This window comes from Myxine glutinosa, chromosome 5 (genome assembly GCF_964187855.1).
Source record: "Myxine glutinosa chromosome 5, kmMyxGlut1.1, whole genome shotgun sequence".
Lineage (NCBI taxonomy): Eukaryota > Metazoa > Chordata > Myxini > Myxiniformes > Myxinidae > Myxine > Myxine glutinosa.
The window spans coordinates 782,623-801,333 of record NC_136265.1 but is presented as its reverse complement, the minus strand read 5'-3'; the positions used below and the strand labels follow the sequence as shown (position 1 = coordinate 801,333).

The following is an 18,711-nucleotide window of genomic DNA, read 5'->3' as shown; positions in this document are numbered from 1 at the left end:
GGGTCATAGTTTCTTGCAATGAAGTGTGTTTCTAATTGGCAGAGAGAAGTTTCTTCTGCCATTTTTGTTGAGCAAATGCGTCTTACTCTGAGTGCTTGACTGTATGGTATGCTTGCAATTGTATGTTTAGGATGAGATGAAGAAGGGAGAAGGTAAGAGTGAGTGTCTGTTGGTTTGGTGTATAGTTCTGTTTCGAGTCTGTTATTTTGAAGCGTGAGTGATGTGTCTAGAAAGTGAACTTCGGACTGTGAGCTGTCGAATGTGAACTTGATGGTCGGATGAATCAAATTTAATTCATTTTTGGAATTGTGCGAGACTACGGGGGGATTTTGACCAGATGAAACTGGATGTCATCAATATAACGTACCCAGGATTTTTCCAAGATTCCGTGATGAGGTTGTGCATTGATCTTGGCCTCTATCATTCCCATGAAGATGTTAGCGTACGATGGTGCAACAGGGGTACCCATAGCGGTACCTTGAGTTTGAATGTAATGTCGTCCGTTGAATTGAATAACCGTAACCCATTCATTCATTCATTCATCATTCATTCATTCATTCATTCTACCTTTATATGTCATTTATATAAATATATAAATATATTATATGAATATAAATGGGATATGAATATATGCTTGTGTGTTTATGTATGTATATCTCTATATTTGTATATGCACGTGCACCCTAACGGAAGTGACCGTAACGCAAACGGTCACTTCCGTTGAACCTGGGGCTGGTGAGTGAGCTTTGGCGTGGCTCTTCCTTCTGTATGCATTTTCTACAACACGTCACACATCTCAACAACACATATCACCATACACGCTTGACTGATATACATGCCTGCTGTTTTTGTAGACTCAGAAGAAGACCTTTGTTGGTCGATAAGCTTGGTCGACAATTAAAGATCGACGTCCTGAAGCTACGTCCGCGTCTTATTTAAATCTAAACGATTATATATTCAATACAAATGAGACGCCCTGCTCGTACTTTGGAGTTTCTACTATTTCTTACAGTTATATATATATATATAATATATATATATATATTATATATATAATATTATATATATATATATATATATATATATATATATATATATATATATACACAAAGAATTAAGTTAAGCACCCCCCCCCGTTTTTTTACAACCTCGCACATTACAGGTTTGTTGTCGTCAAAACAGTGTAATATACCCATGATATTGCTATATTTTCTGGAGAAGTGATATTATGGTCACATAAAAAACATAACAATCATGCCGTTTTCAATATTGTATTCTGAATAATTTAAGGTGCAATTTTTTGGGAATTTTAGGCATATTTTCACCTCAATTTAAGTATGGAGCTATAGGTCCATCACGGACAGTGTGGATGACGTTTATGTTTTCTAACGTACAGTCATTGTTCTGAGAAGACCTCTAGCGATCTTTGCGTCAATAACGTGTGTAGGACCCACGTGATCGGATCACTGACTCAACCAATCACTTTTTTTCACTTTGATCACTCAATTTCATCAATGGATAATTGCTAATGTCATACCAATCATTATTTGATCTCACATACCTTAGAATATATGCCAATGTATACATATACACAAAGAATATATATTAGGGGGTGCTTACCTTAATTCGTTGTGTAGGGGTGCTTAACTTAATTCTTTGTGTATATATATTGTTGCGGATATGAGATTGGCCTCCATCCATATCCGCTTGTAAATATTCCCCTATTTCCTCCATACTTCCCAACTATCCCCAATCCCCCCATTCCCCTAGTCCCATTTTCTGTAAAACAACACTCTGTAGACCCCGACCTCCCCCTATTTCCCCCATTAAATGTCGCATCCAGGTCCACCGCATCTCACGTAGACAACTATAGGACATCTTGCTAGTTATTCTTAGTCTGTCAGTTAAGGACTCGTTTCCATTAATTCTGACTCTTCGTTGCACCGGAATGTGATTGTATGGCACCGTTAGGAAGTTTAGGACCTCCCAATACCTCCCCGCAGCTCTTCCTCATGGTACAACAACAACAACAACAACAGCGGCGGCGGCGCGGGGAGTGTGCGTCCTCACTCCGGCCTTGGTTGGTAGGGGGTGTTGAAAGGGCACCAAGCCTTTCCAACGAGCCGCCATTGAGCATGTGCTCGACGGGGTTACCACGTAGGGGCTCGCTGTCAGCTCCTCGTCAAGGGCGGAGCCCGGTAACCCCCCGACACCCAATAGAAGCGGCGGACCGATCCCATCTGGGGCGGAGCCAACGAGCCGAGGGGCGTGTCACTCCCCCGCTGAGCATGCGCAGGAAGAGGGAGGTGACGTCAGATGCGCCCCTCAGCTTGGAAAGAGAAGGACGCCACCTCCGAGCGCTGCAATACCTCCCCCGCATTCTCTGGACTGGACCGTGCTTGATTCTGCCCCTGAGCCAAGGTGCACCTTGTGCTATCGACTGCCTGTCCTTCCCTGCCATCAATCCCTGTGTAAGTCAGTCTTGTTCCGTTTGTCTGTGGTCTGTCTGGGATAGATAAGATTGTGTCTAAGTGCCTATCTCTTCTGTGCTTTACCTCATACCTTGTAATCTACCCCTTTTCTCCACCACCAATTATATCCTCCTCCGGAGGTCTTGAGAACTGTACCCCCTTGCGTCGTTTCCTTTATCCCAGTCGTTGTGTGTCTTTTCCATCATTGATTTAGCATAGCGCGACCAGGTCCAACGTCGGTTGGAATCGGGGTGAGTTGGGGAAGAATCGGGGGAAATTGTTAGGTCGCGGTTGGACCATCCGCTCGGCCCATCATAACATCTAAACTGCGATCCGTAACAATATATATATATATATATATATATATTATATATATATATATATATATATATATATATATATATATATATATATATATATATATATATATATATAATATATATAATATATATATATATATATATATATATACCGTATATATAATATCATAATATATATAATATATATATATATATATATATATATATATATATATATTGTTGCGGATTTGAGAATTGTTGGTAAATATCACCCTCTGTCAATTGTAAGTAGTGTCATGATCGTTGTAAATATCTCCGTTTTGTGTGTAAAGGTCAAAGGTCGTCCTCTTAGTTAGTCCATAAACATGCACGTAGGCCCCCATATACCCTTCTAAATAGTTATTTCCTTATTATGTGTATTAGTTTAAGGCTGTGTTTCCCATTAATTGACTCTGCATTGCACCGAATTGAAATAAGATAGACCCCCTTTCAGTCCCCTCAAAGCCTCTATTGCCAACTGCATTCAGCCATTTGAGCCCGCTTAAGCCATTTTAGCCCGATTAAGCCATTTTTGCCCGAATAAGCCATTTGAGCCCGCTTAAGCCATTTTAGCCCGATTAAGCCATTTTAGCCCGATAAAGCCATTTTAGCCCGATTAAGCCATTTTAGCCCGATTAAGCCATTTTAGCCCGATTAAGCCATTTTAGCCCGATTAAGCCATTTCTGCCCGAATAAGCCATTTGAGCCCGCTTAAGCCATTTTAGCCCGATTAAGCCATTTTTGCCCGAATAAGCCATTTTAGCCTGATTAAGCCATTTCTGCCCGATTAAGCCATTTGAGCCCGATTAAGCCATTTTAGCCCGATTAAGCCATTTGAGCCCGATTCAGCCATTTGAGCCCGATTAAGCCATTTGAGCCCGATTAAGCCATTTGAGCCCGATTAAGCCATTTGAGCCCGATTAGGCCATTTGAGCCCGATTAAGCCATTTTAGCCCGATTAAGCCATTTGAGCCCGATTAAGCCATTTTAGCCCGATTAAGCCATTTGAGCCCGATTAAGCCATTTTAGCCCGATTAAGCCATTTGAGCCCGCTTAAGCCATTTTAGCCCGATTAAGCCATTTGAGCCCGATTAAGCCATTGCCATGTGCTCTAACTCGGAGAAGAAAGGCGTGTCTCCACCTCGTCATAGGAGGGAGGAGTGAGCCAGCCCCGACCAACCAACCAAGCACGAGGGGTTTGGCTTGAGAGGGCGGAGAGAGAGTCGATTGAGGAGAGAGTCGATTGAGGAAAGAGACGATTTGAGGAAGGAGACGATTGAGGAAGCGGATGACCGAAGAAGCTCCCACGAACCACTGAGTAAGGAGTCCACTGCAGCGGAATCCACCGCAGCTTGTGACCACGGCAGCTTTGAGCGGTGACGGCAGTTGCGGCCACGAAGCAACGTCGCCGTGCGGAGACGATTGAGGAGAGTCGGCGGCTGCTCAACTCGAGCCGTGATCATACCAACCACCCGCATCCTTCTAGCCCTGTGGTCCCACCTCCTCATCCGTCCAGCCACCCACCTCCTGCCATTCCTGTCATCATCCCCGTGTAAGTCTGACTGTCATCCGTCTTCTGTGTTGTCCTGGGGTATAAGTTAAGCCTGTTTAGATAAGTTAGTATTGCACTGTGTCTTCTGATCCTTCCATCCTTCTGTCTTTATTTTCGTATCTTTCCTTCTCCTTGGTTCCTTTCATTGTGTACACTAGGGCATGCCCGTACTATATATATATCTAAAAGTATATCCCCCCCCCCCCCCTCTATTTACATGCAATGGTTTGGTCCAAAGCGAACGGCTTGCGAGTACGGTGACAATCCCCCCCCTCTATTTACATGAAATGGTTTGGTCCAAAGCGAACGGCTTGCGAGTACGGTGACAATCCCCCCCCTCTATTTACATGAAATGGTTTGGTCCAAAGCGAACGGCTTGCGAGTACGGTGACAATCCCCCCCCTCTATTTACATGAAATGGTTTGGTCCAAAGCTAACGGCTTGCGGAGTTTGGTAAAGAAATCGCCATCGCGTGCACAAACGCGCAGGAAAGCGAATGAATCGCAAATTAGTTTTAAAACATAGTTTAACGCCCGAGCGAGTTTAACGCAATCGCAAATCGCATCGCAAAGCGAAAGAATCGCAAATTAGTTTTAATTAGTTTTAAAACATAGTTTAACGCCAACATAGCGCCAACATAGTTTGCCAACGTGAAATAAATGAATACGCTCTCAAATGTGCCGTCCGAGGCAGAGTCTGTTCGCCACGTTCGGCACACGTGATAGCTCGCTGCTCTCTGATTGGTTGAATCGTTTTTTGGACATAGCTCGGTAACTACTTCTCCGATTAATATGAAACCTTGAAAAGGCACATCCTCGGGTCCCCAGCAATATACCTGGCAAGTTTCAAGTATATCGGACCGGTAGTTGTCGAGAAACAGCGGTCACAGACAAACATACATACATACATACATACATACACACAGAGATTAGTGGAATTATAGATAGATAATAGTTAGTAATAAATCCTGTTCTTCCTACCGTGCCTTCTTTCCTTTACATCCGTTTCGTTTTAGTGATTTCCCCATTGGATGCCTGTGGCACGATTTGGCCAACGTTTCAGAATTGGGTCTAGTTACTTGCTAATGGTTCGTGCCGCGGCTGCTAATCCGCTCGGCAATTAACATCTTGTCCGCGGTCGCGATCGAGGTTGCTCACCTGCCTCCCTGGAGGGAGCTGTGCAACTTCAGGAGCGGTAGTCGGCCAGTGAAAATAAAAGGGGGATTAACCCCCCCCCCCCCTAAGGGGAGTGCCGTACTCCGTTTCCGCAACAATATATATATATATGTATATACACACACACACACACAGACTTTAGCCCTTTAAAATAAAAAAGAAAATAATTCTAACGTGCTGGCTTATTACCCGGTGTGTACCCCGGTATAGAATAGGTGCACCGTATCCCTGCGTGTCGTAAGAGGTGACGAAAAGGGTTGGCGTCAGGAAGGGCATCCGGCCATAAAAGATTGCCTCAAAAAGGGAACCATGACAATTACAACTACATATGGGCAGGGTACAGCCTGAAGTACCCCAAGGGGGACCTCACTCCCTCTCGTCAAAACTCAAGCTGGGGAACCCGATCGAAGCAAGGGTAGAAATCACTCCATTTATGATGACGAAACGTCTGATGCCCCAAGTGGAGATTGGTTTCTGAAGTTTGGGACATGGAATGTCGGGACAATGACAGGGAGATCAGGAGAAGTGGTGGAAGTATTGGTCAGAAGAAGAGTGGACATATGTTGTGTGCAGGAGATTAGATGGAAGGGAAGTGGTGTGAGAATGGTGAATGGTAGGCAGGGACAGAAATACAAGTTTGTGTGGCAAGGGTGCCCGGAAGGCGTGAATGGTGTTGGTGTCCTGTTTTCTGAGGAGTTTGTAGACAGTGTGGTGAGTGTGACTAGAGTGAGTGACAGGTTGATGATGGTGAAAATGATGATTGGAAAGATCTTGGTGAACGTCATCTCAGGATATGCTCCGCAGGTCGGTCGGAGCGATGAAGAGAAGGACAAGTTCTGGTGTGCAAGAGAGAAGCTGATGGAAAACGTGAAAGATGAGGAAGTTCTTGTGGTAGGAGGAGACCTAAATTGACATGTGGGAAGGAGTATGGACGGTTTTGAGGGAGTTCATAGGGGTTACGGATATGGTGTGAGGAATGGAGAAGGTGAAAGGCTTTTGGAGTTTGCTGATGGAGCTGATTTGTTGATTTGTAATACTCAGTTCCAGAAAGAGGATAATAAGCTTGTAACATACACGTCAGGTGGGTCGACGCCAACCGTTGACTACCTGATGGTGAGTAGGCGAGCCAGGGGGCACCTCCGGGACACAAAGGTGATCCCGGGGGAGGAGGCTGTTTCACAGCACCACTTGGTTATCTGCGACATAAGGGTGAAAGGTGCGAGGAGAGCTCGGCGGGTGAAGTACCAACCGAGAATGAAGGTGTGGAGGTTGAAAGAGGTGACGGTGAGGGAGGCATTAAAAGAGAGGCTGAGTATGGTAGAGGATGCTGTGGTTGAGCTTGCAAGTGGTTAGATGTCCATAAAAGATAGTCTGTTGGGAGCCGTTGGTGAGGTATGTGGATGGACTAAAGGACCACCGAGGCACTCGGAAACATGGTGGTGGGATGATGAAGATGGAAAGAGGATTGACGAGAAGAGGAAGAAGTTCAAGGAGTGGCAGAAGGCGAAGGGTATGGGGGCAGAAAAGGCAGGGCATGAAAGTTATAAGGCAGCCAAGAAGGCTGCAAAGAAAGAGGTAACAAAGGCGCAGGAGGCATGTAGGAAAATGTTCGGAGAAAGCTTGGATTCGGAAGAGGGTCAGAGAGCGGTATTCAGGATTGCAAAGCAGATAGCGAAAGAGAGGTGTGATGGGGGTGAGTTGCTTGAAGGATGAACTGGGACAAATCATTGTGGACCCAGATGGAATTAAAGGAAGATGGAAGAGATATATGGAAATGCTGTTGAATGCAGAGAATGAATGGGATGGCAACATCGAGAGTAACCCAGTTTTCGGACCAGCAGAGAAGATAACTGAGAAGTAAGTTGAGGAAGCGATAAAAGCAATGAAGAGTAGAAAAGCAGGAGGGCCGACGGGAGTTGCGGGAGATATGTTGAAGGCAGCGGGAAGTTGGGGTGTGAAGAGAATGACAGAGATCTGTAATGTGGTGGTGAAAGAAGGCCGCCGCATTCCAGTGGATTGGGAACTGAGTACCCTCGTCCCTATATACAAGGGGAAAAGTGACCCTCTGGACTGTGGCTCGTATCGAGCGACAAAGTTATTGGAGCATGGAATGAAGGTGTTGGAAAGGGTGTTGGAGAGGAGGATAAGGAAGAAAGTGAAGATCGACGAAATGCAATTTGGATTTATGCCAGGAAGAGGAACGACATACGCGCTTTTTATTGTGAGGCAGTTGCAGGAGAAGTACATAGAGAAGAGGAAGAAGTTGTTTCTTGGGTTTGTTGATCTGGAGAAAGCATTCGATAGGGTTCCACGCGAAGTCGTGACATGGGCATTGAGGAAGTTAGGAGTGGAGGAATGGTTGATCAGAGTGGTGATGGCAATGCACAAGAGAGCGTGCACAGCTGTAAGGACAAAGGACGGGAACAGTGGTGAGTTTGAGGTGAAGGTGGGAGTGCATCAGGGGTCGGTACTGAGCCCACTACTATTTGTAGCTGTGATGGAGGTGCTGGCTCGGAATGTAAAGGAGGGTTTACCGTGGGAGTTGTTGTATGCAGATGATCTGGTGTTGATTGCGGAGAGTCGGGATGGACTGAAGGAGAAGATGAACAAGTGGAAGGAATGTATGGAGACAAAAGGTCTGAAGGTGAATATAGGAAAGACGAAGGTGATGGCAAATGGTAAAGCAGGTGGTGAGGTGGAAAGAATTGGGAAGTGGCCGTGTGCTGTGTGCAGGAAGGGTGTCGGAGTGAACTCCATTCAATGTACAATGTGCGCTGAGTGGGTTCATCAAAATGTAGTGGTCTGAGAGGGTCATTAACCAGCGTGGCAGCTACATTCCAGTGTAAGGTGTGCACAGAGGGAGCTGCAGATGGAGGAAATGTTGAGTTGGATCTTGGAGACGGCGTGAAGCTGGAAGGTGTGAAAACATTTTGCTACCTCGGAGACATGCTGAATGGAGAAGGTGGATCAGACTCGGCAACGGTAGCTCGAGTGAGATGTGCATGGAAGAAGTTTCGGGAACTGAGTGGCGTGCTGATGAGGAGGGGAGTGTCGTTGAAGCTGAAGGGAAAGGTGTATGCTGTATGTATGAGAAATGTTATGATTTATGGGAGCGAGACATGGGTAATGAACGTAGAGCAGCAACGAAGGCTGGAAAGGGTGGAAATGCGAATGGTTCGGTGGATGTGCGGAGTATCGTTGAGAGAGAGGAAGACAAATGATGAATTGCGAAAGATGATGGGAATAGAGCCTGTGATGGATGCTGTGAAGAGAAACAGGTTGAGATGGTTTGGTCATGTGTTGAGGAAGGATGAAAGTGACTGGTTGAGAAGAGTGATGGAAATGAATGAAGAAGGAAGTAGAGGATGGGGAAGACCGAGAAAGACTTGGCTAAAGGTGGTGGAAGAAGAAATGCGGGCAAGGGGGTTAACGAGTGGAGATGCAGAAAATAGGGTAAAATGGAGAAGATTGTCATGGGGCCCGCAAGGCTAACCCCCGCTTTTGCAGGGGAAATGGCCTTAAAATGCCTGTTGTTGCTGTTGTTGTTGCACAGTGTGGGAATAACACGTCCACCCTCACAAGCAGATCACTAGTGATCGTTCATGGAGCAGGAAATTGAAAATAAACCGTAGACAAAGTAAACGTGTTTGGCTACTTCAACTCCTCGGGGACTTTTGGGTCCTCTGGGTCAAAGGGGTCTCGGCAGTCTAATAAGTGAAAAGGTACATTTCAATGACTGACTAAGTAACTAAACCAACCAACCAACCAACCAACCAACACACACACACAGACACACACAGACACACACAGACACACACAGACACACACACACACACACACACACACACACACACACACACACACACACACACACACACACACACACACACACACACACACACACACACACACACACAAACACACAAAGAAGGTATTCAACATTACCTGAACGCTTTAAATGCCGTCTTTTTCCTCTCAAGTTCCTGCTGGAACTCTTTATCAGCTTCAAGTCCATTTAGCTGCTGCATCTCCGTCAAGTTCTACATGGAGAATAGAATAATTTTAGCAGATTAAGGGAGTTAGAGGTGCGCTCCTCAAGATACTCAAGATCCCTAAAGTCTACAGATTTGAAAAGAAGTACTTTCCATGTTTCGAATGCCTGAATTATGAAAAAAAAAATCGGACTGTTTTCTTTTTTCATTTGCTGTGTTTTGTCTTCCAAACATGCACATGTAAAGGATTTATACATAAAACATGTGCAAAACCTTGTAAATTCATACAATTAATTGATTGTGTTGTTCAATTAACACAGAAGGAAACTCAGGAACAATTGAGGGATGAACATTAAAATCCAAACGGATTGATGTGCATTTTTAAACATATGATCGACTACCCATGGTAATAAAAGCTTTTTTTAAACTCCATAGTTTATCCGAAGTTCGGGTTTGATTTCTAAACAAGGAGAAAGACATAAAATGTCAAAGCCCCCGTGATTTTAGTAATTTTGCTGTACGGAGTTAAAGACTGTCAGTCGGCCATCTTTGCTCAGATTACAAAACAAAATCACCTGCATATGTATACTCGCATTCATTATCTGTGTGCCAAGTTTGAACATCGGTAAATGCATGTCCAATAAATGGTGGAGGAAGTCGGCTATTTTTGATCGCATTGGAAACAAAATGATGTGCATATGTATACCGTCATGTATTGCCTTTCTTGTTACTAGGGCATGCCCGTACGTGGGTGCAATGCCCGTACGTGGGTACGTGGGTGCGAGTACGGTGACAACCCCCCCCCCCTCTATTTACATGAAATGGTTTGGTCCATGAAATGTTTTGGTCCATTCGCAACGCCAAAGCGAACGGCGAACGCTTTACATGAAATGGTTTGGTCCATGAAATGTTTTGGTTCATTCGCAACGCCAAAGCGAACGGCGAACGGCTTGCGAGTACAGTGACAATCCCCCCCCCCCCCCCCCCTCTATTTACATGAAATGGTTTTTATTAGTTTTAAAACATAGTTTAACGCCAACATAGCGCCAACATAGTTTGCAAACGTGAAATAAATGAATACGCTCTCAAATGTGCCATCCGAGGCAGAGTGTGTTCGCCACGTTCGGCACACGCGATAGCTCGCTGCTCTCTGATTGGTTGAATCGTTTTTTGGACATAGCTCGGTAAGTAATTGTCCGATTAATATGAAACCTTGAAAAGGCACATCCTCGGGTCCCCAGCAATATACCTGGCAAGTTTAAAGTATATCGGACCCGTGGTTGTCGAGAAACAGCGGTCACAGACAAACAAACAAACAAACACACAGAGATTACTGGAATTATAGATAGATGAACAAAATCGGTTCATACATCTCCGAGATATAGTTGTGGACACACACACGCACGGAAGGCCAGACCGACAGACAAACAGACGAGACCCAATCAATAGGCCCTCTTTTCGGACTAAGTCCAGAAACGTTTGTACCTGGATAACTTTGACATAAATGTAAAAAAAAAAAAAAAAAAAAAAAAAAAAATCTGAATATCGGAATAGCACCTCAATTACCAAAACTTGCAACATGCTTTTCTGATGACGAAAACACGGAAACCTCCGTTTGTGTCGTTACAAAAATACGGAGTCCGTGCTATTTGGAAGGAATTTCACCGATGAAGGTTAAGTTATTTAAGAGTTAAGATATGCACAAGAGCTAAGAAAAAAAAAGGATAATTATGTAAGGGTTAAGATATACATCAGTGTTAAGAGAAAAAAAACAAGATAATTATATGAGAGTTAAGTTATATCAGAGTTAGGATATACATAAGTGTTAAGAAGAAAAAAGAATAATTACGTCAGGGTCAAGATATTTAAGAGCTAGGATATAGATAAGTGTTAAGAAAAAAAAAGAAGATAGTTATGCAAGGGTTGAGATATTTTAGAGTTCGGATATACATAAGAGCTAAGAAAAAATAAAAGACCATTTTATGAGGGATAAGTTATTAAAGAGTTAGGGTATACATAAGAGCTAAGAAAAAATAAAAGATAATTATATATGGGTTAAATTATTTAAGAGTTAGGACATTGTTACGTTTGTAGGGGGTAGACAATGATTACCTGAGTTCAGGTAGAATTGCATAGGTGGTGTGCTCCGAATGTCAAGAAGAAGAAGAAACCTCAATGTATCATAAGTTGGAAATTTGCTTAGACCGGATGTCGGGTAAGTGTATTTTCGTCCCCATGAGAGGGGTGGGGTTTGTTAATTAGCAAGGGATTATGGGTAAATTAATCCCCTGTATGTAATGGCCTCTGTTATTTTTTCCTCTGTTCCTTATGACACAGTTAACACACACACCGAGACAGAAATCGCCCATTAACCACACTAAATAAAAACCAACCGGAAACAGGACATTGAGCACTACCGTGGATAACATCGATCTGGTGAGCAGGCAGGCACAAAAGGTCCATGAGGCCACACCTCGAAAAGCAGTGATTGGTCGGGGATTTGATTGGCAAAAAGACTGCTGAGATGGGACTCGCTGATGGGAGCGGACACGGAGACGTCGTGAGATGACGTCACAGCCTTCACTATAAAGGAACGCTCGGCTGACATTTTCTCCTCTTGCGCAAGGGACATTCATCACAAACAGTCGTGTCCCGACATTTTGTCTCTTTTTTCTTCTCTCGCTTTCCTCGTGGCTTTCTCTCTTGTGATGGGGTGCTCTGGAGCAAGGGACATTCTTAAAGAACGGGGACATATACGCTTATACGGTGCGCTCTTGAGCGAGGGACATTCATTGGGAGCAGCCACAATTTCGTATCTCTCGGTTGCTGGATCCGGTGGTGAACGGTCGTGTTCCGACATCTTCATCGTGATCGTGAGAAGGAGGAACTGTGGACCGAGAACTGCGGTTTCCCGCGCACGGACAACGAAGACGAGCGTGGCTGGGCGAACGAGTGTGCGCGAGGCCTAGTTCGTGCCCATGGCAGTTCAGCCTGCAGTTTTGCCGCCAAGGACACGAGGGGGTTTTGACGATTCCTGACGAGATCCAAGAGCAGCTTAGAGCTAAGTGCCACAAATCACATAATTATTTTCCAGTTATTTTTTCCCTTGTGTTGTAATCGAGTCTATGTGGGAGTGCTCCATTTAGGAATCATAGTATGATCGTGCATTATTTTGTGACCGGCATTCTCTTCAATAAAGCCGGTATTTTTGTTCAGTTTAATTCAGTGCTGTTTGAGTTAATTTATCCAGGTGCGAAGAAGTCGGGTGGAAGCCGTCCAGGTAAGTTCATCATCCTCCTTTCCCTCACGTGTAACAAATAACGTCATTTTGGATTGAACGCCTGGGAGTAAAGCTCGTTTGGTCATCCGTGTCACCCTGCAGTGTTCACCAGAGGGCAGGAACACGACAACTGGCATCAGGAGTGGGATTCGAACTCGAAGCGCACTCTGTGATCGAAGGTTGCGAGTTTGACACCTGCTGAGGGCAAAATTGCGCTCAGTTTTCGGAATTAAAAAATTGCAACGATTGTCTTTCCCTCATCGAGGGGGAGGTAATGGTAGTGCCGGGGTGTCTAAATGTTGTAGTTTATTGGTGAGCGAAGCGCAACATCACGTTTTCAAACAATAAAATAAAAAAATTCTTTGTCTGAGGTAAAGACTGCTTTAGGGAGAACTGCTTTTTGTTTTTGTCGTGAGGGAGAACTGGTTTCACACCGAGGATGTCGGAAGCGAGTGAGATGGATGAGCGAGTGGGGGATCCCGTAGAGTATGGAAGCGAGGAGGAGATGGAGGGATTAGAGGATAGGATTGAAACCTGCCCCGTTCCGAGCATTAATTAGCTCACCACCCTCTCCTATGAGGGAGCCGGGAACAATGGGAACGGCTGCGATGCCCAACCAGGTATGTTTTCAATTAATATGGAATGCACTGGAGAGATTGGAAAATAGAATGAAGGAATGCATTGGAGGGATGAAGGGGAAAAGGATGGAATGAGTGCCCATAGAGAACAAACAAATTAAATAAAGAAAGAAAAAAAAGAATGAATTTTGGCACAGGAGAAGCCATGGGCAACAGAATTTGAATCAAAACAGGAAGAGTTGGCCATGGGAATGGAAGAGTGTGAAACCCAAGCTGATACACTTGGGGCACAGGAGACGGCATGTTTGGAGGTAAATGGGGAGTGTCTAGAAGTAAATGGGGGAAGCTCAAATTTAAATGGTAGTGGAGGGGCCTATGTACTCAATTTCAAGTTCGTGTGCAGTTCATGTAAATTTTGGGCAACCACTATAAATGTGTTCTACTGGGTCCTACTAATCGGGAAAATGATGTCGCCATTTTTTTCTGTTGACATTTAGTGACCTTGACTCAAGGTCAAAGTTCAAACATCATTACAGTGACCATACTTCATTCAAAGTATATCAACCTGGGTACCAAAATGTGGCAAATTTCACAAGGAACATTGGTTATGACATTTGTTTTGTCATTTGCCCTCTCAGATGTTTGCAATATGCAAATTAATAAGCAAATGACCTAATTAGAGAAAAAAATATGCATCATTAACATATAGTCTTCACCATACACGTAAATCCCATCACTTCGCATTATTATTGAATGCCAATCATTAGTTACCATCTCAAATGTGTTGTGCTGGATCCTAAACTGGAAAAATATGTTGCTTATTGTTTTCTGTTGACATGTTCTTGATATTAACTGACCTTTGACATGTACTTGACTTTACTGACCTTGACCCAAGGTGAAATGTCAAATGTCATTTTAACCATGTGATACGATCAAGCAAAATAAGTCGGATGTCTGGAATATTGATTTTTGGATTCAAGTTCCCAATGTTTTTCGTTATACTGTTCATTCTTCATGCTCATTTGCTCATGTTGGTTGGTTTTTAGCCATTGTTTGTATTTTTAACATTTAATTTGTTGCCTAAAAACACGAAATTGATTCCGGCAGATGTCCAAATCGCTTTGCTTGTTCGCGTCACACATATATTCTGTTTGCTCTTTTCAGGGAAGGACTCCAATCCTGTTAAGATAAAGAATTAATGCTTTTGTAAGATACAATGATCTGTAGTATCCACATGTAGGTCTACAGTCAACCTCATTCATACCTTGATTTTTATTCGTGCCCATTGGTAAGTCAAATTATTTAATACGTGTGTCAACAATAACCATTAGATGCACAAAGGAACACAATCATGGTAATGCAGAATTGTGGCCAAAATATGCTCTTTGAACTTTGACCTTAGTTCAAGGTCACAAGAGTCACAAGAATATTGACATCAGTCAGCTAATAGGACCCAGGATACATTTGTGATTAATTAATAACAATTAACATTTTCTGGAGATGGGATGTACTCGCCATTATATGTATAACCAGGATATATTTTTAATAGGGTATGCTAATTATGCATATTTTTGTCTCTAATTAGCTCATTTGCATATTGCAAAAAAACGAAAGGTCAAATGACGAAACAAATGTCATAACCAATGTTCCTTGTGAAATTTACCACATTTTGGTACCCAGGTTGATATACTTCGAATGAAGTATGGTCACTGTAATGACGTTTCAACTTTGACATTGAGTCAAGGTCACTAAAGGTCAACAGAAATAAAATGGCGACATCATTTTTCCGAATAGTAGGACCCAGTAGAATACATTTATAGTGGTTGCCCCAAATTAACATGGACTGCACACGAACTTGAAATTGAGTACATAAACCTTCCCCCCCCCCCCCCCCCCCCCTACTATGTGGGTTGCATTTGTTTATGTGTAGAGGTTTTTGTGTTTTTGATGTGGCCATGAGGATGGAAATCGAGTGATAAATATTTAAATGTGTTTGTGAAATGTGAATGGGGATTTCACATGTAAGCAGGCCATGGCAGCATCATTTTGTGACATCTTTTATTGAATATGTGGTTGAGAATTGAATGGCAGCAGGGGAGGAAATGTTTTTGTGGATTTTGTGGGTGGGGAAGGTGTGTGTGTCCGCAGGTACGGATCAAGCTCTGGAGGAGCGGTGACTGCTGCCCCCTCTGCGGTAATTGCCCCAACGGGGCCAATAGTTAAAGGAAGGGGGGTGAAGAAGTCATAAGTCGGGCGACTTGTTTTGGACTGTGGACACCACAGCCTGAAGCACCCCCACCATCTTGCTTGTATGGTACCTCCCTGCTCCTAGTAGAAACACACATGTGTAATGACATCTATGCCATGGTCTTGCAGTGTGGTCTTGCAGACATTTTGTGTGAGTGACCGATTTAAGGAGGGCCATTGGTGATTCCGAGTGAGTGAACAGCGTAAGGAGGACCGTGAGTTGGTTCGAGTGAGGGTACAGTATAAGGAGGGCCATGAGTTGTTTCGAGTGAGAGTATGGTGTAAGGAGGGCTGTGAGTTGTTCCGAGTGAGTGCATGGCATAATGAGGGTCCTCCCCCCTTCACCCTGCCTTCCCCCCTCCCATCTCTCCCCATTCCCTCCCCCTACATCCCATTCCCCCACCCTTCCCTCTCCCCGTGCCCCCTCCCCTATCACCCCCCTCTCCCGCCCCCTTCCCCCTCCTTGTTCCCGTTCCGCTCCCCTCCCAATCCCCACTCCCATTCCCATTTTCCCCTTCCCCTCCTCCTCCCTATCCTTCCCCTTCCCAATTCTTTCCCCTCCATCTACGCCCCTTTCCCCTTCATCCACCCCCTCTCCTTCCCCTCCTCCTCCCTATCAGGGCAGCGTGTGCAAAGCGACTGAGAAACAGGTGTAGCGGCCGCTTCCGTGTTACAGATTGTGTGAGTGACCGCACTCTTCACACATAAATGTGCGACTGAGAAAGACGTGTAGCGGCCGCTTCCGTTTTGCAGAATTCAATCTTTTTTCAAAATGTGCGCCATGTACTGTTTAGATTTTGATGATTTGCATGTGATATGATTCAACGGATGCTCCCCAAGGCAGTGTTCTGGGCCCTGTGCTTTTTCTGGTCTTCATCAATGATCTCTCTGACTCTCTTGAAAATCCTCTATCTCTTTGCTGATGACTCCACTCTCTGCCGCTCCATTCCTCATCCCTCAGATCGGCAGTCTGCAGCCTCCTCACTCTCTGCAGACCTGGACAAAATCACAGACTGGGCAAACAAGTGGAACATGTCTTTCAATCCTGACAAATCTCACACTCTTACGATGTCTCTCTGAAAAGACCGACTGGACAACCCTCCCATCTACTTTCTGAATAATCCTCTCCAAGAAGTTCTGTCACTCAAGCTTTTGGGTCTCACTATCTGCCATGATCTTTCCTGGGAAACCCACATTTCCAAGCTGGCCTCCAAAGCCAGTCGCCGACTGGGCATCCTCCGTCGTGCGAAGTCCTTCCTTGGCACACCTGAGCTCCTCACCACATACAAGGCTTTCATCCGCAGATCAATGGAGTACTGCTCTCCCCTCTGGGCTGGTGCTCCTGCCTCACACCGAGCTCGTCTTCACGCTGTTGAAACCAAAGCATTCAGAATCATTGGAATCTCCGCGATGACGCTATCTCCGAGGGCCTTTCACTTACTCACCGCAGGCAGGTTGGTGGTCTTTCCGTCTTCTACCGACTCCTCTCCGGCCTTGCTCCCCCAGCTCTCTCTGGGCTCTGTCCCCCAAATATTCCTACAGGTCGCACAAGATCTGCCTGCAACCCTCTTATGGTTAAACTGCCAAAATCAAGACTCTCTGCTCACCTTCACTCCTTCATTCCTCTTTTCTCCCGCCTCTGGAACAAACTCCCTCACTCTCTTCAATCCCACTCCTCCAGTCCTCCCTCCAGGTCTTTAAAACGGCTGTTCACCACCTTCTCTTATCTTCCCCAATCCAAAACCTTGATCTTTTCTACCCCCGCTAATTTCACCCCAATCCACTTTTTTGAGGTGCCGACTTCTTTCCTGGAAGTCCTTGGTGTCCTTGCGTTTTATACCTACCCTGCCTCCCCCCAGGCCCTCTCCCTCCCACACATCTCCTGATGTCCCTGCTCTCAAATGTTGTGTTTGTGTGCTTCCTCCCCTTCTCTCCCCATCTGATTGGATCAAAAATGAGGGAGGGGCTCGGTTTTAAAGGTTCATGCTTAAAAACGTCATAACTCTGAAACCATGTGACGCATGACGTCATGCTCGCTGACTTTTTTGTTCGTCATGGGTATGCGATTCTGCCTGCAAAGTCTGGCCTCGATCTGTTCAGCCGTTGCAGAGAAAAAGGGGTTTTCGTGTTTTCACGAAAAACAATATGGCGCCCGAACCACGTGACATGTGACGTCATAATTACCATTAGAATATTCTACAGACAGAGTCCCCCCTACGGTGAAAATTTGATCTCAATCGGTCCTATTATTGCAGAGAAAATCTTTTTTAAATGAAATTAAAACTTAAAATGGCACTGAGTTAAGGATCATCAGAATTATCAGAATTCCCAAAGTTCAAAGTGCCATAACATTGTCAAAAATGATCGAAACGTCGTGAAGTCCGAACTTGACCTGTAACTTATCATGAGGAAACCATGTGCCAAGTTTGGAATCATTAGCATTAAGCGTTGAGAAAAAAAGTCCGGAAAACTGTTCTTTGCGTGACGGACTGACAGACTGACAGACTGACGGACTGATGGACGGAGGGACGGCGTGCAAACCTATAGTCCCCTCCGGTGTACACCGGTAGGGGACTAATAAGTGATATGAGTTCGTATGCAGCCTGTGGCTGCTTGGCTGCGTCACTTTCTGGGGGCTTGGCTGTGCCGCTGTTGCCCCCCTCCTTCCCCCATTACCAGTCAGCTGGTACTCATTTTGCCGACCTCGGAAGGATGACAGGTTAGGACTAACCACCTGTTGTCAATTCAACGACATGACAGGGGCCCAAACTCAGGACCCTAATATCTCAAGCCAGCCAACTTAACTGTTCGGCCAACGCCAGACTTTATCCGCGTGGTGATTGTGTTGCAATCTAAATACTGTATAATGGAGCAAGTTTATGTATGTATCACCTACTCCTCTGAGACGATTTGACCAAGAGACTGAAAAATTCTGAAATTTAACCAAGGAGATAAGGCCAAAAATGCATTGGACCCTAATATCATTGGAAAAATGCATATTTCTTTAAACGGCCTTGAAAACAGCTGTTCACCACCATCTCTTATCTTCCCCCATCCAAAACCTTGATCTTTTATACC

The 18,711-nt window shown here is 44.7% G+C and overlaps 1 protein-coding gene across 2 annotated transcripts in view; it reads right to left on the bottom strand.

The window, feature by feature from the left end:
- Positions 1 to 18,711, bottom strand: part of SRP68 (signal recognition particle 68) — an 88,746-nt gene that overhangs the window by 21,428 nt on the left and 48,607 nt on the right. For both annotated transcript variants that reach the window (XM_068117972.2, XM_078777481.1), the window contains one exon: positions 9,482 to 9,576. In XM_068117972.2, coding sequence (XP_067974073.2) covers positions 9,482 to 9,576 — 95 coding nt within the window. The remainder of the gene's footprint in view (positions 1 to 9,481; positions 9,577 to 18,711) is intronic.